This window comes from Chelmon rostratus, chromosome 6 (assembly GCF_017976325.1).
Source record: "Chelmon rostratus isolate fCheRos1 chromosome 6, fCheRos1.pri, whole genome shotgun sequence".
Classification (NCBI taxonomy): domain Eukaryota; kingdom Metazoa; phylum Chordata; class Actinopteri; order Chaetodontiformes; family Chaetodontidae; genus Chelmon; species Chelmon rostratus.
Window position 1 is genome coordinate 17,753,697 of NC_055663.1, and position 24,451 is coordinate 17,778,147.

The following is a 24,451-nucleotide window of genomic DNA, read 5'->3' on the forward strand; positions in this document are numbered from 1 at the left end:
GTTTTAGATATATTCAGGGATTTACCCCCTTATTGTGCCTTACAGGCAAAGCACCACCCCCGAAATCTCCACCAATATATCGTTAATGTAAGTTTACGTCACTGCCTAAAGTAAGATTAAAGTAAGGCCATAGTTGAAATTTGATCCGCTAATTGTAACAGACGTTTTGGTGGTGGTGTGCACACAGGCACTGACTGTCTGACAGTTCATACTCAGGGCAAAAAAAACTAAAGAGGATTTCTGGGTGTCTTTCCGTTGTTATAGTTACGAATACTGTTTGAGTAATTTTCATCGATAACTTGCTAGCTAACTGGTTTGACAACTGTAGTTAATGTTAGCTATTACAAGAATTCATTGTTGATATCGTGACATGTTCTAGTTCTATTACACCCAATGCTAAGAAAAATGTCTTACACGGTTAAAAACGAAGATAAATTGGGAGCAATTTTATTCCAGGTAATGTTGTCTACCTACCTTGGCTAAATGTTAGCTAAATTAGTGACTAACTAACTACACGCTTCTCTAGAGAAAGGCTACTTTGCCTAGTGCATTTATCTGTCTTTGGATAATTATCTAGTTTTAGAGATTAGGTCAAGTTAATGTTATTATTACCAGAGTTATGACTACAGCAGACAATCATAATAAGATCTTAATATGCAAGAACACGCACCAAAATAAAAGTTAAATTCATGGTTGTTGGTAGTCCCACATGTGATCGCACGGGTCTTAACTATCTCCCCGGGATAAGAACATCTTTGCGCATGTTTACATCTAGTATTTCTATAAATTGTGCCCCAACTTTTCAGAAACAAAACTACAAACATGGCCCCACTGTTGAGTAATTCGTTGTACGCCTCCATTGTCCATGCCGATTAGAGGCCCCGCCATCTCTGGTCGGCGGATGCATTACACTTTTCTTTAATCCTTCAAAAAAAAAAAAAAAAAGGTTAAGCCTGTAAAACCAATGGTAGAAACAAAATAAGTGTATTGATTGGAAGATTCAAACCACTGTCTTATAAGGTTAAACAATCCACATCACAGAATTATATGTTACAGGTTCAGGATGATCTGAAACAACTCAGATGTAATCTTGAGGAAATCGCTATCAGTGAGAAGGGAAAAACACTGGACGTTCAAGCCTTGGACACTGCCATTCGCAAAACGGAGAGTAGCATCAGGGTGAGGATGGTTCATGCAGAATGAGCACTGATAACAATAAATATACATCAGAAAAAATGTAGCATCTTCTTCTTCTAACTTTTGTGTTTTTCAATTGTAAATAGAAACATGCAGAGGATTATCTGAAAACAGTGACTAAGCAGGTTCTGGTTCTCCCAAGCATTGAAGACTTACAAAAAAAGACAGTGCAGCTTCCCAAATGGTATGTACAGGTAAGCAGAAGCTGACATGTGTTGTTACTGAATAACTTTCTGAATTGGGGACAGTTTCATTCCCCACCTCATGGTTAGAGCCTGAAGAAATGTGTATAGAATTGCATAAATTCTGGTGATGGGTATTGTGAGCCTAAAAGAGACTCATTACACAGGAAACCTGCTCTGGAAAGTATCCCAGATATGCATCCACAAAGAGAAGACATTCCAGGTGCTTCACCAAGGGAAAAGGTAGATTGTTATTCATGCTCACAAAGGAATGCTCATTTTTTTGCTTAGAAATATAGAGTACAAGCTGTCTTATTATAATCAAAGTTCTGTTCTGTTTTCCTCTATCTGTCTTGTGCAGCACAAGTCAGCTTTGACCATGCGTTTGCTGTATAATCCTGGTCACCCAAACAACAGAGCCATTATGCACCAGAAATTTGGGATATCACTACCTAATGTCCACAAGAGGAGCAGAACTGCTGTAAGTAATCTGGCTAAAAATGCAGATAAATGTTACTTTAGGATAACATTTTTCTATGCTTTGTATGTTTTTCACAGAATTGCACTTTACAGAGAAGTTTGATTAAGTACTCTGAAAATACAGTATGTTTTTTGGGCTGTCAACATCATGATAGTTATAAGTATTGTTACATTTATTACTGTTAGAAATAATGTTAAAAGTATACTGTGATTTTCATAAGAAATCTATGAAAAACACATTACCTCATTGTGATATACTGTGTGCTCCAGGTGAGTTTAAAGTAAACACTATAAACTAAAAAAGGTTCTTGAGTCAGGTCTGCTTTGAAGCCCTTCAGGCCATCATGGAACTGAGGTAATAGCTGACTTTCCCCCCATAATTGTGTACTGCAATTTGATGTCAGATTGAGTAGTCTACATGAATATCACCGAGCAGATGACAGTTAATTCAACTGTCTTTTTGTAAAACTGAACACCCAGGAGGTCTTGCGGAAACCAGGCCACATCTGGTATTTTGGTTTCCTTAGGTATGTAGCGAATGTTCTCATCATACTTTAGTCTTACTGTTTGAAAATACTATAATCAACTATAATAATAAACTATAATCAAAATAATGCCATGTCCTGCAGTTATTTGGTTCATGCAGTGAGAAATTGATTCCTCTGTCCTGAGTCTTTGTTGATATTAATTGTAACATTCAGCACTTGCCTCAGGAAAGGTTTGATTAGGAAGCATTACAAGAGATTCTGCTCCAACTGAGATGAATTGGATATCATTGTTCCTTTCTCTGATACTCACTCCCTTAATCCCCAGAATAGACACTTTATGCTGGAGTGAAGAGTGATGGTACAGGTCTGCATTAATAGATAGATCTCATGCTCAGAGAGACAGTGACATAAAGGTCACTTGGCTTAGTGATGACAGCCAGCACTTATCACAGAAAACAAATTAATCTTTGCAAAGGTCGGCATTAGTTTTAGATATATTTTACGCACTTTCTTTTCCAATATGTTTTTGGGAATCTATACCTGACATGAGAAATAGCGGCCAAGACTGTCACTCTGATATAGGAGAGATGGAAGTGCTGGCTGCAGAAAGCGGAAAGCAGCAGATTGCAGCACATCAGCATTCTTCTAAAGAAACAGGCGCCTGATTGCTGTGCTATGGGCTACTGGTTTACAGCTGTCTCAGGACAGAAGTGGGTACCTGGTCCAGCATGCCAATAAGACAGCCGTAGCTTCTCCAACTGCTAACCACTGGCTCCCTGCCTGCCGCCTCCTCCTGCTACTCAGGCCAGCTCTTCTCCACTCCATACCCATGCCAGGGAATGAGCTTTTGCATTTTAGCAATTTCACAAAAGGTGCCACCTTTTCCCAACCCCATCTGAAACAGATGTGTGCCTTTGAGGGGAGATTCTCCCAGCACCTGGCTACTACCTGTGGTCTGTCAGAGAGCTCAGTGGTCTGAGGAGAACGAAGGAGAGGACATTAGGTGACAAGTCTGAAGGATCAGCAGCACAAACTTTGTGTTTTCTGAGTAATGAGACAATTGAATCTGTTTATATTAAACTAGGTCATTAAATCTACTTTTAATTTTATTACGGTGCAATAGTGCATGTTCAAAAAATGTAGCTTTAATCTTTAACTTTGTGATTAATTGCTGTAGGAGATGGATTACAGGACAATTTACAACTTTGCCAGTTGCAGGTTTTTACTCTTCTAAATTCTTGATGAATACAGAAAACCTATTGTTTGTAATCATGCGGCCCACTCAAACTTACATCACATAACTGGCACAAGTCTGACTGGTGGTTGGTTACCTCCTATACTTTCAAATGTTTCTCTAAAAGAAACAAAATCTAGTTCCTGAAGAAAAAACATAAGCCTCTCGAGCTCTCGGTGCGTAATTGTTGCATTTCTTTTGATGAAGTTAAGGCTAGGCTTGTTTTGCTGTAGGCAACAATGTTTTAGGAAAAGAACAGGAAACACTGGACCAGGATCTGGTAGCACTGCTTTGATTTTATTTATATTGGATGTACAACTTCTGATCTTGTAAACATGTTCTGTTCAGGCAAAACATCATGGAATAATCACCGGCCCTGTTGTGAGTCTTCAGGCCATTGAACAAAAGGGTCGTCATAGTCTGACAATGCTCGAAGAAGAGATGGGGACAGGTAAACACTACCTCATCACTAACTCACCACTGTTGACTGTCTGTCAGCTACTACTAACTGTAGTTTACATGGTTACGTTAAATTATTCAGAGTATTTATCTCAACTTAGCTTTCTTTCCCCCCTATTGCTATCTCACTCAATGTTTTGAAAGGTATTTTTTCTCTCATCAGTGCCAGATACAAGTTTGCTTCACATGTCGCTCCAACACAAGGCTGCTTCTCTTCACCCCAGAGAGAATTCATATTCTTCTAAGACTGGTCAGTGCTTCTACTCTACAGAAGATATTTACAGACATATTTGCTGGATTCTGTGTCACAAATTTTGTTTATTTATATCTATATTATTTCAAATAACACATAGGGTTTGTGCAGTTGTGAAAGTTTGGAAAATGCTTCATCTTAACTGTATGTTTTCAAGGTTCAGAATATAATACTGCTTGAAAAATGCTTGATTTTTTAACATAATCTGGTGTTTCATCTACTCAGTCACACATGTAATGCATATGATTTGAAATGAAATGATCCTGTCTTCATACTTGGTTGTCCCCTGGTGTCCCCATAACTAAATAAGTCCTCTGGTGATCCCTCACTCAGGTCTGATAGGCTCGAAGTTCAGGTGTCTCAAGCAGCTGAAATGGGAAACAGAACCTGGATCCACCTGCAAAAGAATAGGCAGAGAATGTACACCCCTCTGGACCACCAAGACACCACCTCCCTCCACAACCTCCAAGAGCATGGACCACAGGGGTCTGATGCAAGGCACCAACGGTCTTATCCCTAAAAGCCCTCAAGTAAGAATACTGCAATAGTTTTAATAGATGTTAAATTAAATTAGGAAAGATATCCTGATATCATTAAAGATAATATTTCAATTTGTTTAAATGTATTATTTAACTCTAGGTTGGTTGCCTCTCACTTGTTTCTCTCTGTTTTGTAGAATCTACCTGTTCCTGTAAACGTCAGCAAATACCCCTTTACCATCATAAAGGGACAGATCAACCCAATGGCGACAGATTTCTGTCACTTCAAGCAGAGCTTTCGCTTGTGCTGGAGCAGTGTGGTAGATGCTCTGGAGGCCCTGGAAAAGCTGCTCAGGGACTTTGCTGTGCCTCTAGCCAAAGTGAGCGGAGAACAGCTAGTGGAGTTTGGCCATGGTTGGGAAAATGGTTGGAGAAAGGCTCCTCCGGTGATCAGCCTCCTCTCAGTGCTTGAAAACCGGGAGGAGGTACTGGGTCTGGTCTTATGCCCAGGTCAGCGCTACAAGGGAGTGGGAGGCATTGAGGCAGCTGCCATCCACATCCAGTCCTGCTGGAGGCGCTACTTAGCTCGGACAGCCTACCTGCGCCACTGTCAGCGCAAGTGGGCGGCAGGGACCATCGCCATCTCATGGTTGATGCACACTCAGATGCGTCGTGTCAGGAAGGCCCTGCAGGCCCGGCGTTTCAGACAACTGGAGAATTACCGCAGCAGAGCCCAGGTGATGTTGCTCATATCCAACATGTGCTTTCTCTCTCTTTCTCCCTCTCTCTTACTTCAATTCTTAGACAAATCCTAAATTTGAATGTACATGTTTCCATCTGAGTTTTTTTTACTATCAAAATTAAATGATCTGCATAATCTTTAAGTGTGACTGTCTATTTACAGTATATGTATGTACTCTATAGAAAAAATGACAGGGTCATTGTTTAAAACATTTTTTAGGTTAAAAAGAAAGCTATGTTTCTACATCTCACCTTGTTTTGTACTTCTGTGTCTTACAGAGGGCCAATTAAAATCTGTGTTTCAGCGACATACTTTCAGACATGCCAAGAGTCTCTAGACTCTGAGTAAATTATTGTAAAAGTAAGAACAGAAATTGGGTAATCCCTTGTCTACTTGTCATTAATCATAGTATGTAACTTTAACTAAAATGTGCAGCTTTAGTAGTTCTGGTTTGGATGAATAGAAACACAGAACAGCAGAGGGGAGCAGTGAGACAGAGTAGAACAACAAAAAGAGGCAAGATAAACATAAAACATCAGAGGATGAGCAGAGGGGAACAGCAGAAAGAAAGACTGAGACAGATCAACAATAAAACTGCAGCCACATTGATAGCAAAAGGAGACATACAGAGAAATAGTGATTATGAGGGCTGGAGATCAAGGGCAAAAAAACCCAATACCCAATCTATTCAGATGGTCGATTACAGTACATGTAGCAGTAACTAAATATAAAATGACATGCTATGAATATTATTATTTAAATATTTAAATTTAACAATATATTGTGGTGATATTACATTTTAAAATGAAAACAGCTAGTAAAGGGAAATTATTGTGAATGCAGTGGCAAGTTTTTTTATGTAGTAGAGTGGGACACGTGGAGCTATTGGTTTGAGTGGGGAATTTACAAAATGTAAACATGCCAAAAGTGATTTAATTTAATGCAGTTAAAATTGACATGATTTCAATTAGCGTGATAATTAAACTCAAATTAAACAAATTTTCTGGGTATACACCTTGTTAAGTTGTGAAGACCAATTTCAAACATTTCTGCTATAGCAGAACCTTACAATCTTAAGCTCAAGAAATTAAAATGTGCTCCTATTTAGCTCTTCAAGAGAGCAGTATGACAGCACAATTTTCCTCTATGCGTAGTGCGCTGTAAATTTCTTTCCCATTCAGCATAGATGTCATGTCTGTGCTGTCATCTGGGTTGTACATCTTTAGAAGCGCTGACACAATATTAATTAGTGCCTACAAGTTCATTTAGTTTTAACATCGTTGTGTGTGTATACATGCACTAAATGTATGTTCTCACTCTTTAAACATTCATACCCTGTTAATTAAGCCTGCTAATCTTCCCTTGGCAGTGGCATCATGTACACTTGCTGATTGAATTAATTGTGAGAAGATGTTTCTAAAGTAAACGCTTAATTTAATTAAGGTGGTATTTTATGCTTGGCTTGCTTCTGTTAGCCCAGAGAGATATTGCCTTGATGTGTTTTTAGCTATGCAGTGATGTGATGATTTGTGTGTGTGTGTGTGTGTGTGTGTGTGTACATGCTCAAGCAGTCCCCTCTCTGATCACTCCTTTTCTCCTTCCCCAGCATCTGGCAGCCAACTGGAAACACATCCAGTCCACCAAGAGGACCATTATCCACATCCCTTCATTAGGTAGCTTTCTCTGCCTGATGCACACACACACATCTGATCTAGCAGCAGCCACCCCCTGTCTCACCACTCTGTGCTCCAGTCTGTGGCCCTGGTGGAGGCACTCTGTCTCGTTCAAATGATTCTCTGCAGGAAAGCACTCACAGGATGATGACAGTCCCCATGCCAGGGAACTGAACAATTTAGTCTCAATCGCCATTTAATTTGCAGATTAAGCAAATGAAAAGCCATTATGTTGAATATTTGCAAGAGGCACAAAGGTCTTATTTTATTGCTGTGCAAAAAGAAAAAAAACACTCAAAAGTGGAAGAAGCTGCTGTGTTTTTGCACTTGACAAAGAGTGCAAGCCATGATCTGTTCTTGTTCTAATTTCACCATGGCACTCACATTTAGACTGTAATCAGGCATGTGCATTGTAAATCATTGAGCGATTGTCTAAAATTATTAAGCCTAATTACTAGCAGATGGAATGCTTTATTTGCACTTGGGGTGGCTACAGAGAGTGCTGTGTGAGCAAGGATAATTAGAAAGTTGAACCCCATTGTTGTTAATTAGCATGAATCCAATCATTTAATTACCTTGATTCAGTTGAGGATTCTCGCTCAGGCAGATATCCAGACAGACATTGAGTAAAATCCTGGAGGTGCCACTGGATGTAGCTCAGTGGTGGCTGGACATGATGCAACAGGACTCCCGGCACACGACAGACACTGCACCTGCTAATTATTAACATAAATGAATCGTCATTTTGCACTACTTTGTGTTTAGACTTACCTACCCCATTCCCAAGTCTAGTAGCCCGCACCTCTCAGGGTAGTTGTACAGAGCTTCATATTTTGAGTAAAGCCAATTACAGAAGATGTAAATATCCATTTGAAAATCTTTTTCAAATATTTGTGACCTTGTTTTGACAGGATACTCTCAGAGCCAGCGACTGAGCTTGAGGGGATTTGACATCCTACAGAACATCCAAATAAGCAGACTGTGTGATATTAGAGGTCGGAGCTTTTTACAGTGTCACCGCCACACACACACACACACACACACATTTACTTTCCCTGTGTGCTTTACTGTGGACATGTAGTTTGTGAAGTCCTCCGTGTATTTTTTAGATAAAAATGTGGAAGTGATCTACGTATGTCCGCGGCATCTGGAGGAAGACATCTTGCACTATTACACCAGCCTCCTGAAGTGTGATGGAGCCACAGATGGGGCTGACACCGGAGCAACTCAGGCCTCATCCTCCGTCAGACGTTTTGTCATCCTCACACCCGAGGCTGTAGATTATTTCCCAGTAAGATCAATCACTTTCACATTTTTTTTTTCAGATGTAAACTTTAAATGAAAAACTTTACAGTGCATGCTTTCTATAGGATCTTAGAAATTACTGTTGAGAAATAGGTTGTATTGTACTGAAGAGGTACTCCAAGCATCTGTAGTTTGTGAATTCTCCTCTAGAGGGTACTAGAGGAGATTGTTACTATACAGTTGTCTTGTGTGAGCTACACTCTGTTATATTATTTTTCATTCCCTTTTACTACTTTTGAAATTAAACGTATGTGTTATTTTGAAGTAAACACACTAAAGCTATAGTTATTAAGTTATACTTAATTAAAATACATTTAATGGTCTCTTGCTGTTGTTCAGTAAATAATTAAATTCTATATTAGTTGCTTTAATTATCTGTTTATTCCATCTAACTGCAGCACTTTCAAACATTCTGAATTGTTTTGATTACCTCAGTACAATAAAAGCAAGGTGTTGTAATTTTGTCTTTTACATCCAGCAATTCTATCCATCTTTTTACCTCCTTTTGCATTAGATTGAATGTGCAACATGACATGGTCTTCTTCATTTCTTTCTATTGATTTTCCTGCTGTTTTGTTGTTAAACTGTGCCAGACGTGTTGCTGAGATGAATCACTGCTACCCATGGCTGGCAGCGCATTCTGCCAGTGACAGAAGGGATAATTCCATGTGGATCAAATAAATACAGATGTGAAGTAATTAGTTATATTCCCAAGGAGCTCATTGCTAGCACACATTAAAGATGTGAAGGATAGGGGAGGCCTCCCACAGGCAGCTTTTATCAATTCAACCTGCTAGAATACAGAAGAGGTCAAAACCCTGCTGGCTATTACAATAATAGATCTGTTGTGTGTACACAGTGATAAATCAGGTCAAGGAACAACCCTTGGAAGACACACTTAGAACTCTTAGCTCCAGCAGTAATCCTTTTCCCCTCTTGTCTTCCAGACCCACAACATGTGCCTTTCCACACTGCTAAAGTACAGTCCACGTACCCTGAAGCGCATCAGGAACCTGATCCAGGGGAAGCAGACCTATATCGTGGGTGGAGTGGCCCATGTGGATGACCTGGCAGTGGCTGATGAGCTAGGAGTGCCAGTCCTGGCTCCAGAACCGGCCATTGCGCAGCTCTATGGCACCAAGTCTGGAGGGAGGAGGATCTTCGCCGGGGCAGAGGTTGATGTATCTCCTGGTCAAGGAGACATCTACTCGCTAAACCAGGTCAGAGATCAAAAACTTAAATGCATACACAGACTCCAATACAGCATGAGGTCCTTTGTACGCGCCTGATAACACAGAGCACATGTTCATTTTCAATTTAACTTTCACTTGTAATTAATTGTATCATTTAATTTTTAATTCAAGTGTCTGTCTCTTGGTTTAGCTTCATGAAACACTGGCTGAGCTCATTGCTCAAAACATTGGTGTGCAGCGCTGGCTCTTCAAGATGGACTCTGAGCATCGTGGCCATGGTACAGCATACTGTGATATATGCCATCTTAGCTGCCATAACTGGGCCCTGAAGGAATACCATCGTTATGGTCCTGAGCTATGGAACACAAAATGGATTCAGGTAAAAATGTGGCTTAGAGAATTACGTCATTCCCTCCCTGTCATAAACTATAGGACCACTTCTTAAAGCACATTTTCTACACTTACTTTTATGCAATGTTTTATTGAATTTGCTTGAATTTTAGGTTTGTGTTTTTATTTTTTTTTTATTTATTTCCCTTATTACTTCTCTCTAAATTGAGGTTTTTTACTATTATGTCTTGTTTTTATGGCTCCCTGCAAAGCACTGGTTTTAGAAAAGTGCAATACAAATAAAGTTTATTGCTATTATTATTACACTCATACCAATGAGGAATCGGCCATTTAAAGTTAACATGGTAACAACTAGATGCTTAACAGATAACATTACAGTAACAGCTAGATATTAAAATGGAGATTGTGCTCCTTGTTGAGATAAGACAGCTCAAAAAAGGCTTAGAGCCACTTCAGTCATTGATGAAACAAAAGCATAGGTCACAGTGGGGTCAGAGAGATGCCATCATTTAGCCCAGAGTAGGGTGTCTTAATGTAGCAGTCACAATGCTGGTCCCTGTAGTACAGTATTTTGAGCATTGTCCCTAGAACCACAGAACATAAAATTAGTACATAAAATATCTGTTTATACACACAGCCATTATCCATTCTCTGAGGCACACACATCAAATAGTGTCGCTGTGTTGAGGAGAATAAAAGCCTGTCCAATGGCAGGAATGCCCTAACTCACCTGACACTTAAATCACAATGCAGACTTTTTGGTCAACAGAGCATTTCTTTCTCTGTACACATGTATATATTTTTATAAAACTATTAATGTCACACCGATTCACCCCTGATTTGATTTGAATTAGTATTTTGGTGTAGAAATGACACTAAACACTTTAATCCTTAATTGCAGCTGATATTGATGCTGGATGCGTCTGAGCATTGTAAACAGAACATTTTAAGACAAATACCATGTGCAGGGTTAAAAGTGTGATATTGTCATGATATTAACATTTGCTTTCTCCCTAAAAACTAAATTGAGATATAATCTCCTCGACCTATTTGAAACACATAAAATGTACTTCATCATTGGTAAACCATTCATTTAGTACAGATGCAATCTGTACACAGCGTCTAAGCCTCTGGCTCTTATTTCTCATATGCTTACAAAGTAGCCTTTGATTTCCTGTCATGTGTTAATTACCGTATTTTGCCATTTAACTGGGAGCTTTGTGTAAACTAATTACTGGCTAATGATTGTGGGCTTGGAGCACAACGATTTTACTTTTTATTCCATTCGAAAGAACAGCAGTCATCTCAAGCTTCTTACGGCTCACTCTGTTTTGTTCCTATTAGCCTGTTCTTTGATTCATAGTGTATGTGTGGTGCAGGGCTGTAATTGTTGTGGCATTGGTGCTGTTAATTATGGCAGAGAATGGCTGAGCCACAGCCAAGGTCCATAATGGTGGCTGAGGCAGCACAGAGAAGTAAATGGGGTTTGTTTCACCAGCTGGGGTCCCATGGAGAGGGAAGAGTGCCGAGGCCCCCAGTGTAGGGCGACAGCCTCAGGGCTTCTGGGCCATATGGACACAACACTTTAACTGGCCTTTATTCTACACCTTGCTCTTTTAATCAAAGCAAAGCCCCCATCCTGTGCTTCTCATTGCATGATTTTTTGTTATGACATTGTTTTCCCCTAAAATGTGTTAGCCCCCTAAATGTATTACATCGACCTTCTGCTGTTGTACTTGTGTATATTAAAGATAGCAATTTGGCTCTATTTGTTGAAAGATTATAGAACATTGGTGTTGATTAGATAGAAGCATATGAATATTTTATATCAGTGTATCTCCTTGCTTTCCTCTCCTCACAGCAGAAACTGTAGATGGATGTTTAAACATGGCAGTATATTTTGAGATATAATACTCATTAACATAGCAATTTGCTGAAAAGAAGTAGAACTAATTGCAATGGCATTGACAGCTAGTGAACAGGATATATCCTCACAATGCTGAATATTTGCAATCATTTAAGCAATAGATGTTTATGAAAATAGGGGCAATTTAATTATTAATGAAGCACAAATGATCAAATGAAGCATTTTAAATATTAATTCATAATGTAACAGTTATTCACCAAGATTATTGTTTACCAAAAAATAACAAATAAGTGTTGATTGAAGTGTATTTTATACAAATATGTTTTACAATTCAGTGGAATGTCTCATACCCTTTATAATCACCGTAAAGTAGGGAGGGAATTAGAGAGTATACTTGACCTTAGTTTACACAGATTGTGTGCGTATTTCTTTTTAATTATTGCTCATTCTGAAGGGCTCAGCATGAAGGAGCCTGACTCATAAGAATGCCATTTGGTCTTTCAGAATAATACCAACAATCAGATCCCTTCTGGCTATGCCAAAGTAAGCCTTAAAGGCTACAAAATGAAGGAGAAGGGATCGCATCAGCACTATAGGTCACAACAGAGGTCTAGTCGATAGTGTGTTTCTCTGAATATTGTGAGGCCCACAGCCTCCAGCACAATGTTTCAGGCTGCAGAAAGCCCCCAGGCATCTTTTAGCATTTACACAGAGAGAGGTTAAAGACATGTAGATCTGCACCCATGCAATGCCTGAAGGGGGCCACACACACATTTAAGCGCTCACACAGCTTGCATATGGATCATTAGGCACAAGAGGGTAAAAATTACACCTAATAGCGTCAACAGATGGAGTATTTCTTTTTGTCATGCTGTGTACAAACAGATCTTGAGCAACACCTTATTTAGGTTAAGTTTGTCAACGAAATGGGTCATTTGATAATCACTACCACTGAAGAGGTGCAGGCACATTTTATACAGATGTTTCTAAATATTGTGCAGTCTGTAATTGCACAAAGGAGTTTAAATATATGATGTTCCGCCTGAAAATAATTAACCCGAATTTCCTTAATAAGACGTATTCTGTGGTTCACGTTTGATAAGTGTTTGTTTTGTGTTTTCTGTGATTTAACTGAAGGTCATAAGTGCTTTTTGTGCAATTTTTAAGCAGAGGAAATGTTGCTGTCCTTCAACCATTGATGAAAATAATGTGTGAACACATTTGGTGGGACAGTTCTACAGAATGAATGAATATTCATACAAAATATGTGACTAGTCAGATTATGTCCCTCTATTCCCGAGACTTACTGTAGCTTCTAAGTTGTTTCACCATGTAATGGAGAGATGAAATGGCAATCAGAGACAGGGCAACATCTATTTTATTTATGACCAGATTGCTTGGCTTTATGTGGACACCAAGCAAAGCTTGAATCCTATCACAGGGTACTGTACGCAGTTTAAGTCCAAATAATTTATTGCAAAATACCTCTCTTTCTTTTCTTCCTGTCCTGCTGTTTCTGTGAACTGCATAGGCAAAGTCCTGGGGTGAGCTTGCTCTTCCGTTGAAAATGACAACCGTTCCCTTACACTTTTTGCCGCACCATTGTGTGCTTTATGGTTTGTATAGGGGGAATCACTGTGTAGCATTTGACCTCGCCTCTTACAGTACTTGAATATGATGATGGCTGTTACATGACTGGAATATCAACAGCATAATCTCCAGTCCTGTGTCCAGTGAAGCCAGACAGCATCTACTCAAAACAAAGTAACGCTCTGGATAGAAAGACGAAAGAACAAAGACTATTCTCACTCAGAATTTACTCATCTTTCAGACACTTTTCACATATTTTATTGTGTATGACCAAATTAAATTCCTGTCTAATAGTCATGATTTCATACAGAAACTGTATTTAAAGACGACTCAGCACTTGGAGTCCTCATACAGTCATAATAAGTTATCAATTGTAGTTTTATAATACAATATAAATGGCATAAAATGACAGCTAAAGGTTTAGTAAAGTCAATGTTGTTACTTTAACTATATCAGAGCATTGTCAGAGGAAATAGTGTACATGAGTTGCCAAACTGTTTAAGAGACACCTAAAACAAAAGTTAGAAATTAACAGCGTAATTAAGTGGTGAAACCATTATGGCGTTTCCTAGTTACAGAAACAAGAGTGATATCGATTCCAGTCAAGCCCTGATTGATCCCCAGATAGATGGGGCTAGCTTAGGCATTCATCAGCTGCCCAGTGGAGAGAGTTGTTATTGAGGGCAGGTGCTGTCTCTGTGGCTGCGAGTTAAAGCCATTAGACTCCTGAGGCCTTCTGATAATAGGCTGTCACTCAAACATAGTCCCTCCCGCAGTATCCATCAGACACTCACACAGAAATTGAAGCAGCCACCAAAGGTCTCAAGGATAACAAGCAGACACTGGAGTCATCCGGATCAGACAAGGCCATTTCCAATAACGTAGTCGACACCGAGAAAGCTTTGATAATGGGACAAAATAAAGTAGCCAGGACTTGTTACTGACTCGTGTCTGAGTAAACAAACATACACAATATCTTCAGATATGTCACCAGTTAATTTTCAGCAGATCTCTAATGCATGCACCTTAACTTTCTTCCTGCAGGAGTCTGTCCTGCTCAGATATTTAGATGAGATCCCTGAGTGGCTTGCCCGTCACGCCCGGCCTGCTAAAGCCTCCTTCTATCCTAGCTGGGCCTGCTTCCTGAAGACCTTCCTCAGGCAAGGTCAGATAAGTATTGTCAGGCATAAAATCCTATTCACCCGCAAATACAGCCGTTTGGAACAGTCATTTTCTATGTCTGCTCTTGCTCCCAGATGTTGCCTAAGTGAACTGACAAATAAAATGATTTTCATGTTACTGTTGTTGGTGGTTTGACAGCTGCTAGGAGAGTTTCAGCTATGTCACCTGTAACTTTTTGTTGTCTGTACTGTAGCCATTCTTCTGCTGTCACTGTGTGTCCAGGCGGTGTGGTGGAGGCCTACCCCCCATCAGACAGTGTCACCTGTCTGACGGTAGATCTGCTGTTAGAGCCCGGGGGTGAGGTGACCATGCTCTCCTGTGGAGACCAGCTTCACGGCTCCTGTCAACTGGAAACTATAGGCTCCACTGTTCCTCAGACCTCCGTGCACCCAGAGACCTTGCACTCCATCTGCATGCGTGTGGGCCAGTTCTGTCTACAGCGCCTCATTGTAGGTTATGTCTCCGTGGACTTGACTACCTTTCTGAACCACAACACCATGGAGCAGAAGGTGAGACACATGGCAGGGCAAGAGAAGCTTGTGCTACCACGATAATTATGTTCTGGGCTGTTGCAACATGTGGTGTCAAAGCTTTCTATTTCACCTTATTGGTGAAGAGATCAATTTTTAGGCTGGACCATGGATCCATATGAGCAGATAGGTGCCTCCCTTACTGCTCCCTTGGGATTTGAAAAACAGGCAAGGCAAACAGTGGACGCAGGGACCAAATGTGTCACAAGGCCATCTAATAAACTGTCAGGTCTTATTGTGTCGATACACTGATTCCACCATTTAAGGCCTGCCCTTTAACCTTACAATGCCGAGACAGTCAGAGGCTCCTATCTTTCAAACAATAGGTCATTCTAAAGTGATTTGGCAGCTTCACAGGGATGCCCTGTCAGTGTTTAACCCCTAGCTGGTTACCTGCAGTGGTCTGCTGAAATTTCTCTCATTGTTATAGCAAGCGCCACGGAAGCCTCATCTCATTTGTCAGGATTAAGTTTTGCTGAAACCTTCTTGATTTATGATATTGGAAATGGACTGGTTTATGATGGTTTAACCTCTGCTCCTAACATGTGGCTACATTGACTGCTTATTGATCCAGAGCTGTAAAATGAAATGCTTTGTTTATAATATGGTCTATAAAATACTAAACCTTCAAAACAGAATAACTATTTTACAGTTTTACAAAAGAGGAAAGGGACACTGAATGTGTTCAGGGTTTTCTTTCATTAAAAATCCATCAGATAGCAATACATGAAGTGAAATCAAGCTTTGTTTATGTTAGCATTCATAATGAATATAGTATAGAAAAAATGCATTCAGTGTAGACATGAGCTAAGGGCATGATTGCCACTAGAGGGTAGTATCTTATGGATTACATGTTAACACACAGTGTGAGCAAAGCAGTGTTAAGACAATACAGATTGTATTTTAAAACTTAAAGTATAATATTTCTATACATTTCTATAATATTTTGTGTTTTATTGAATTTTTATTTTAGTGCTTTGGTTTTCTTGGTTCTTTTAAAATACAGAAATATTTCTTGTCAGCAGTCTCTACATGGGCTGGATTTTACCACATTGTATTCATTTTTAGGTAAAACGATATCTCACAGTATTTATTACATTTCAGGCTTTAATATAGTTAAATGAAATTGTAATTTCAGTGACACAAATCAGAAAATATGATATTTCTCAAATTCATCATAGGGACAGAAGCTGCCCCTTTCTTTAACTGTTTAGAATGATATAATGACAGCCCTAGAATTAATTTTCAGGTTCAGTGTTGACCCAAAATTGAATGGGATTCACTGACAGCATAATTAAGAACAGACTATAAACAGCATTTGCTTCAATAGAGGCAGGAACATTAAAGACAGATTCTTAACCATCTCCCCACACACACTGCTCAGACAGAGGAGAGCCACATGGGCAAACCTGTCTGGATTTAAACATCAATTTAGATTCAAACCTGTTGCTAAAAGCTGCCTACTTTATTTGATGGGAAGAAGTGGGTCACATATGTTTGCCCTTGCAGTCTTTCCTCACATTGTGGAACGGTGGGGCCCCAGCTGCAGCATCAGGGTTTTTAATGAAAATGCAAGGCAATAGAAAACAGGTACAATCCAGGCTTACATTTCCCACGGCTTTGTTAAGAGCGACAATGAGACATTGGAGTATGATTTTTAGTGAGTCGGCTGAATGGTGCGGTGTAGTGTGTCTGTCGCCCAGGTCCAGGTACCAACCGGCTGCATAAAGACTAGCATCCATCCAGTGGTGGCTACTATGCATCTGGCAGTAAAAGTGCAGGTCAAACTACAGAACTGTACTCACTTTACAATGGTTTCGATTGTTTTGACATGTAATGTTTATATCAGTTTTGAAGCTCGGTCAAAATGTTGAAATTATAATATTTAGTAATGCAATTACAAATTCTAAACACTGGCTTTTTCACTCATTGAAAACTGGTCCATATCACTATCTGAGACATTATAGCCCAATTCATAACTTCTGCCTTTTTATCAGACACCAGGTTGCCTAAAATGATCTACAATATCTTAATACATTATTTTGGATATGTTGGATATTTCTCAGTGGTTCTCTGGAGGTGTTGTGAAGAACATTTATACATATGTTTTGAACTTGATCTGAACTTATGAGCTATAGTTCAGTTATTAGATTGACAAAAAAAACTAATCTGCAACAATAGTCGGTTCCATTACTTTTTAAAAATCTTTTCTTAATTTGATTTTCTTTTTTAACAAAAATGCCAAACCTTCTTTGATTCCAGCTTCCCATTTGCCAGCATTGTAGTCTAAATATCTTCGGGTATTGGACTGTTTGTTGGACATAAAAAAGACACCATTGAAAGTGTGACATGCGTTTTTTCTGACATTTTGTTGAAGAAATGATGACTTGAGAAAGTAATTGTCAGATTAATCTCTAATGAAAATAATTTTTGCAGCCCTAGACCATGACCCATGTTTCACAGAATATTTGAATTTAATGGCAATAAAAAATGTAGCCTATAAGAAATGTGTTAGTGGAGATAAAGTGCTCAGGTTGCAGAGACTGCAGGGTTCAGACAGGCAGCGATTTGCATTCACTGGCAGGAGCGTTTACTTTGACAAATAGGAACAGCGAAAGGAGGCAGCCGACTGCCACTTAGTTATTAACAACTCCTTCACTGGTGATTTATTTGCCACTTTTGAAGAGAGGGCATAGCTATTAGGTTATCATTGGGAAAATTAGCCCTGTTTAAGAATAAGGCTACGACCATACCTGACCCCTTAATATACTTATAATGATGCCATTTACCATACATATCTGAACTTAGCTTCTCATCAGACCTGAGCCAAACTAACTAGCCCAAGGCAGACTGAATCCAAATACACAGGGAGGGATCTACATTGTGTTCATGTCAGTCTACAGCTGAAATACCTAAATCTGCCGAGCACACACCATTAACCGTGTTTTTCCTTTCCTCTGCCTCTCAACATGGATAACATGGTTAGGATTAAAAGGTACTGACCCTTCTCTTTATAAGAATTGGTGGGTGAAATACTTTGATGTTCCATTTTTGTGATTAAATTGGAATTATTAAGTTCATAGTGTCTGTTTTCCTCTGCTGTGACACAGGGTTCACGATGTCTTGTTTGCAGGTGTGGGCTATTGATCTGGACTTCACATACAGTGACCAGCTGGCCATGACCCAGATGCTTCTGATGATGACTAGAGGAACGCTGAATGGCCGCACAAGCTGTTTAGAAGTGCCAGTCAGAGAGAAATGCTGTGAACACCAGATTGCAGCCAAAGTACCTTTTTATATTTGCTTACATAGTTCTATAACAGTTCTGATAATGTTACATTTTTCTTAAACATGAGCAGGTCCATTTGGAAAGCTGTATTTGAACATGCTTTACCACGTTTTCTTCCTCTAAATTATGCTGTTAATTTTTTTTCCGTCACAAAGAACCACCAGTTCTAAAGCAAGCTGAGACTTTACAGGATATTATTACACCACTACAGTAATCACAAAGATAGATCAATGTTTTGCTCTTCATTTTTGTTAAATACAACTAAATACTGTAATTACGCACTGAGCTCAATTGGTGTTTAGGTGCTGAATTCATTATCATTTTGATAGATGAGCCTAAATAATCAACACATTAATAATTCATACCATTTTCATTATGCATGTGTATGCATGCTTGAACACCTCATCAACCTGGTGCCAGGCCTTAAACAATAGAGATCTTTTATTAGCAGTACGCCTGAGTTTACGCTTGTTAATCTGCGACTTGTATTATTTTATCAAACATTCATTTAGTTGGTGGCCTGGTGCTTCAGTACGGCAGTTGAGCCACCGCAGTGGTTAATGGCTTTAGCAGTGGCCATCATTAGGGTCCTGCATATTACAAACACAATTAAATCCCTGTTGGACACTTTTATTGTTGTGTAAGGATCCTGTGTTTGACAACTGCGAACGCACAGCCATCGCAGTGAGTTATGGGCTATCTCCTGAGCTCACAGGGGCTTAGGCCTCTTCTTTTTGTCTCCCAAAGGCACCTGAGAACCAGGAGCATTTTTATCCTCTTCAGTCCTGCCACTTTTAAGTAATCAACCTCTCTAGTGTTACTTATGACACTCACATGCTTAGAACCGCTCTATTATGGTCGTATGTGTTGCTCGTTGAGTGTTCCTTTTGTGCATTCAGTAGTGCTTTTGTCTCAAATTGAATGCAAACATTTTCAGTCCCGAAACTGTACTTTCTTTGATTGGCATCGTACAATTAAGCTCGTCTTTTATTTGGCATGTCTTCTAAACATTAATTGTTCCTCCCCGCAGTTAATTAAGAAAGGCCCAACAGTTTACCACATGTGCCCCACACTCATCATGTTTACTAATCACGCACACTCCCCAAACTCAACAGTGACCCTAAGGACATGTGTATGGGGTTCAGCCATCTCTTCTCTTTCCATTTTACACACAGCACCACCAACAACAGTTTTACCCCAAATATAATAGAACATAAAATGATTTTGTCTTGTTTTAGATTAATAGAGAGGCTAATGCTGACAATCATACACTTTCTCTTTCTTGTTTTCTTGCTTTTTTACAGCCTCCTGTGGTTAACCGGTATGCAGTCATTGGGAGCCACTTGTCTCACTCTAACCTTTCCATGTTATACCATAATGTGTTCTTTAAAATGTGTAAGGCTCATGGCATAGGATTTAACCGGAAGGTAAAAACTCATCATCTTTACATCTTGTTCATTTTTTTATCATAATACATGATTGATTTAAAGGGGAACTCTACAGATGTTATACATCATCTGTTTGCAGGCCTATGATGTATTGTATTGAAAAAAAATGTATAAAGCCTTTTGGAGGGAACTGCATAGTCTGATAAATTGCCTTGCGTGATGTCACTTGAGTCAGCATCAGTTGGGCCTGAAGACTACAAATTTGAAAATTAAAAAAAAAATGTAAAAAATTTGTGGGTGTGGATTTAGAAAGAAATGAAGTTACGAGACCTCTAAAGCCCTGTCCTAATCTCAAGCACCTTGATGCTAGCAGCTCAAGGCTACATTAGCTGCTACTGGCATAATACACCCAAACCTCTGACCAAGCTGTTGTTCAAGTTGCATTGTGGGTAATGTTGGCACCATGTTTTGACAAGGAAGACAGTATCTCTAGTTCTGCTACATCAATTTTGATCAATTTTTTTAACTGTGCATCAGGAGTCCAACTGTTATAGGACTGCAACGCCGAATCAGTGGAGTGCTCTTTAAATCTGTGCTATGTGATGATGGAGGTTTTTTTTTTTTTGATTGTGCGTTTGTGACTTAAATTTCAGATGCAGCAAGGCACTGTTTTTGCTGTTTACGACAGCAGTGAACGATGCAGGATTGGAATGATGTAAGTCTTTTTTATTTCGTCAAATTCATATACTGTACATACAGTGTTAATGAAATGTAGGGTTCGTTGCTAGGGGAAAGATTTCTGAGCACATTTAGGTTTGCTTTACTTCTCTCTGTTCAATTAGACATGCACATAAAAAACAGAAGAGGATTCGGTGGAGGATCTCCAGACTGAGAGTAAAGTCAATTCTTTTAGAGGATTAAGATGCCACCTCTGGCTTTGTAAATGCTGTTACAAACTTAAGCAGAGGGGTATTTAACATATTTATCACTCAAATCCTTTATCTTACACAGTGCTTTAACAGTTAAATCAAGCTGTGCTCATCCCCCTAAAGACTGAAGATGTTGTCTGCTGAAAGTTTCATTTAACCACCACCATCTGATGAACAAGGTGATTGTTTCTTAGCTGGCATCATGGGGAACATTAGTAAACTCGTTTGTTTGGGGTGTCGTTAATAGAGCAGTCTCCGAAGATCTCCAGGGAGCTCTGGTGACCTTTGCTCGGAATCTGTCAGTCATTCATCAGGAAATATCAGCCTGTAAAACGCAAGGAGAAACCAATTTTAAGGTACTGCGTTAATGACTTAACGATCTCTCCTCATCTATGTAATGAAACTTGCATATTCAGTGAAGCCCTGGTCAGGTGGGATGCTTTTGCTGAATGGGTAGTCACTTAATTTCACTTCTTTTATCTTTTGTTCTTTGAAGGAGCTGATCAAGGACATAGAGGATGTACTGCAGATGACTGTTCAGAACAAGATGCGAGCAGTGGAGGATAAACCCGCTGCTTAGTCAGCTGCTTCACTGATAAACTTGCCTTACTCTTGCAAAGTTAAGTCAGCATGTCTTTGCTAGCTTTGGTGTCAAATTACACTGTGAATACAAAAAAAAATAAAAAAAAATAGCCAAATAAATTCCTGAAAAGCACAGTCAGAATCTGTCATGAACCTTAATAAATGGATTTGTCATCTGTTTCAACTGCTTGAATATAATTAAATATTGTAAAATGACAGCTATCCAAGCCATACAGTCAACTATGCACAAAGTAATTTGTCTAAGGTTCCAGTCAGGAATTTATTAAGTATTTGTGCATTCACATATAAAGCAGCTGTATTTTGTGTTGGAAACTGCAGATTAATAATGCTCACACCAACTACAAATGTAACGTGAAGTTAATGTCTGTGTTTATGCACTGCATAGCATGTTGACTGTGTGTCCAGATGTATACATAGATAAGTGTATTGTTTATGTTACATAATACATCCCCCACATTAACCTTTGGCCACACATTACTTTGGTGGGTCGATGGGAAAGTTACTGGTATTGACTGTAATTTTACTGTCAAAGTACTCCTTCTGTAAATCATATGGTAGTAAGTGTAATGTTTTTAGAAGTAATTTTTTTTTGGTGTTGAAAATGTACAAAAGGATGTGCTAACTTCCCAGTGTTTTAGGCAGTTCATAATTATTCATTGTTGTGATTGTTTTCTGCTTCCATGCTTTACATATAACTAGTGGTGCAAATAAGCAGTAAAGTTAAGATTGCAAAGAAATGCTTTAGAATAAATATATACATATAGTATAAACATTTGCAGGAGGGATTTGTGTTTTTTATTTCATGTAGCCTGGATTTCACTGCTTCTCCTACAACTCTGCATCCAGAGAAAAGGATGGACATTGAAGTAGCTTTTCTGTATGAAATAATGAATGTTGTGCATTATTTTTTTATGTGCGTATGTGTATTTTTAAGCACATGTGTATAAAGACATACTTGCTGAGTGGATTTAGTTTGCACTTGAAACGAGGATGTGCTGGTGGTGATCATGTGGTCAGAAACACAAACATTTGGGGTCAGCGGAGGTAAAAGTTGCAAAGGGTTTATTTGTAGCAGTGGTAATGTGGTCATACTTATCTTGATAAGTGGTAAAAAATAAAAGCAGATGTAAATCTCTTAACAACAGCGTGGATAAGATAAATATTTTCAACCGCACGTCATTAATAACATTCACATATATTGATGTGACTTGTGAGTCATTTCTGAAATAATGAATGATAGAAGCTCATTTGGATTTTAACCTCGATGTTTTACAGTGTGGTCTGGTGTGAGTATGCGGCAAGCTTCACTTCACACAGGACACGTGACTAATATCCGGTGAACAAGTGAGTACATATCAATTAAATGCAGGTAGATGTTGCCCACCTTGTTGAAGAGGAACGACTTCGCCGTGCTGCATTTCCTACCGGATGACTTTAGCGGGAGTACCAGGTCAGAGCAAACACTACAGTACATAAACCCATACAGAGCTGTGCTGTTTACATGTCTCTCAGCTGGGTTAGACATATATTTGTGTGTTTTCGGCATGTGTGTCCGGACATGTAGCGGAATATCTTCAGCAGAATAACTCTTTTTTAGCTCACAAACAGGAGCCGTCTAGTTTGCTAACATTAGCTAACGTTAGCTGCTCATGTTAACTGTCTTGTGTGCAGCCTCGTCCTCCTTTGTCCACAGCTTTGAATGACCCTTTTCTAAATTATAACATGCTTTGTTACTGTGAATCAACTCATTTAGAGTGTCACTACATTTCATCTTATCAGAGCTCCACATGATAAAACACGAACAGCAGCAAAGTTGAAGCATTCAGCTGTTTGCTTAAGTCATGAAAGAGCTTTTGAAGAGGATACACAGCATATTTGTGAAGGTCGCCCTGCTTCCGAGCACATTTGGCAGGACAGGCCCGCGGCCAGCTGCCTCAGAGGTGCTGACCTGCCACCTGCTGCAGCGTCAACTCCCGCCGTGGACTTCATACTGTGTCCGCTACAGCTCCGTCCATAATGACCAGTTTGGACTGTCCAACTTTAACTGGAGGGTGCACGGATCCAACTACCAAATACTGAGAACAGGCTGCTTCCCTTTTATAAAATATCACTGTACCAAAGCGCCTCCACAGAACCTGGACTTTGAGGACAAGTTTTTCACTATGCTGAAAGTTATTAATCTGGGTCAGTAAATGCATTTAATTCTCTACCTTATTCCTATCAGATACAGATGATTAGAATATTTTTTATGCTCCACATAATCACTGTCCTTTTATTGCAGGCATCCCTTGTTTGGCCTATGGCATTGGCTGCTGGATGGTGGTGGGAGCTGCAGAAACAGTGCAGACAAGCGTTGGACCCGTCACAGTCTTTTTCGCCTACAAAGAAGACGAAGGCGCACAGTACTAAACCATGAAGAAAACACTATCTTGAATGTGTTGTCAGGAAACTTGTCTGCCAAGCTGCTGTATTTCCAGCAGCTCCCGAGGTGATGTTCTAGTGGACCTATTGACTGAAGTGCCATCTTGTGTCATTAGTGCTCCTATTGTCTGACTGCACAGGTTCATTTGTGTTTAATTATTTAAGATTTAAAAGTTGCAACGGAGGAGTCAGTTATGCATGTTATTACACTGACACTCAATACTGAGGGTGTTTATTCGGAAAGGTGACTTTCCATTAAACTTTAATGGAAAGTTTAGGATTTCTCGAAGAATAGACTATTTGACACTGCACCTTTTCCCGGATATCTTCACCACAGTGTCTGTGAACGTTGCATCAGCCTCCAGTGCATATTTCTTCCAAGTCAGTACACTGTATAAGTGTATTTTTTCAAGAAATATTAAAGTATAAGAAATGACAGCAACAGTTGCAACAGTTTTGTTTTTTTTATGCCACGTGGACTTAACATCTGTGTTGGTGATGAGGGTCAGCCAGCTTCTCAAGAAGAACTCTTGAAAAGATGTCATAGTCAATAAGAATAAGTCCTAAGAATTATTAATAATTAATGTAAGTGCTACCAAGTGGCATAATTTATGCA

At 39.4% G+C, this 24,451-nt stretch overlaps 2 protein-coding genes across 2 annotated transcripts; both read left to right on the forward strand.

Annotated features, from left to right (window-relative positions):
- The first annotated feature begins 405 nt into the window (after nt 1-405).
- On the forward strand, nt 406-21,391 carry iqch (IQ motif containing H). The gene is made up of 21 exons (XM_041939508.1): nt 406-456; nt 1,057-1,179; nt 1,284-1,381; nt 1,547-1,622; nt 1,741-1,860; nt 3,930-4,032; nt 4,204-4,290; nt 4,627-4,823; nt 4,970-5,509; nt 7,121-7,187; nt 8,099-8,182; nt 8,297-8,478; nt 9,440-9,712; nt 9,876-10,064; nt 14,538-14,658; nt 14,898-15,184; nt 18,339-18,491; nt 19,799-19,921; nt 20,536-20,597; nt 21,059-21,167; nt 21,308-21,391. Exons 1-21 carry the CDS (start codon nt 406-408, stop codon nt 21,389-21,391), a joined length of 3,129 nt encoding a protein of 1,042 aa, XP_041795442.1.
- A 1,469-nt stretch (nt 21,392-22,860) lies between these two features.
- Nucleotides 22,861-24,217, forward strand: c6h15orf61 (chromosome 6 C15orf61 homolog). Its single transcript, XM_041939707.1, has 2 exons — nt 22,861-23,598; nt 23,696-24,217. The coding sequence occupies exons 1-2, from the start codon at nt 23,256-23,258 to the stop codon at nt 23,821-23,823; spliced, it is 471 nt and encodes a 156-aa protein (XP_041795641.1). The 5' UTR covers nt 22,861-23,255; the 3' UTR covers nt 23,824-24,217.
- Nucleotides 24,218-24,451: the final 234 nt, after the last annotated feature.

Excerpts from the sequence above, each read along its gene's own strand:
- c6h15orf61 (XM_041939707.1), top strand. The coding sequence starts at position 23,256 with ATGAAAGAGCTTTTGAAGAGGATACACAGCATATTTGTGAAGGTCGCC. Across the intron at positions 23,599-23,695 it reads GCTGAAAGTTATTAATCTGG|GCATCCCTTGTTTGGCCTAT; the intron begins GTCAGTAAATGC and ends CTTTTATTGCAG.
- iqch (XM_041939508.1), top strand. The coding sequence starts at position 406 with ATGTCTTACACGGTTAAAAACGAAGATAAATTGGGAGCAATTTTATTC. Across the intron at positions 14,659-14,897 it reads GAAGACCTTCCTCAGGCAAG|GCGGTGTGGTGGAGGCCTAC; the intron begins GTCAGATAAGTA and ends CTGTGTGTCCAG. Across the intron at positions 15,185-18,338 it reads ACAACACCATGGAGCAGAAG|GTGTGGGCTATTGATCTGGA; the intron begins GTGAGACACATG and ends TCTTGTTTGCAG.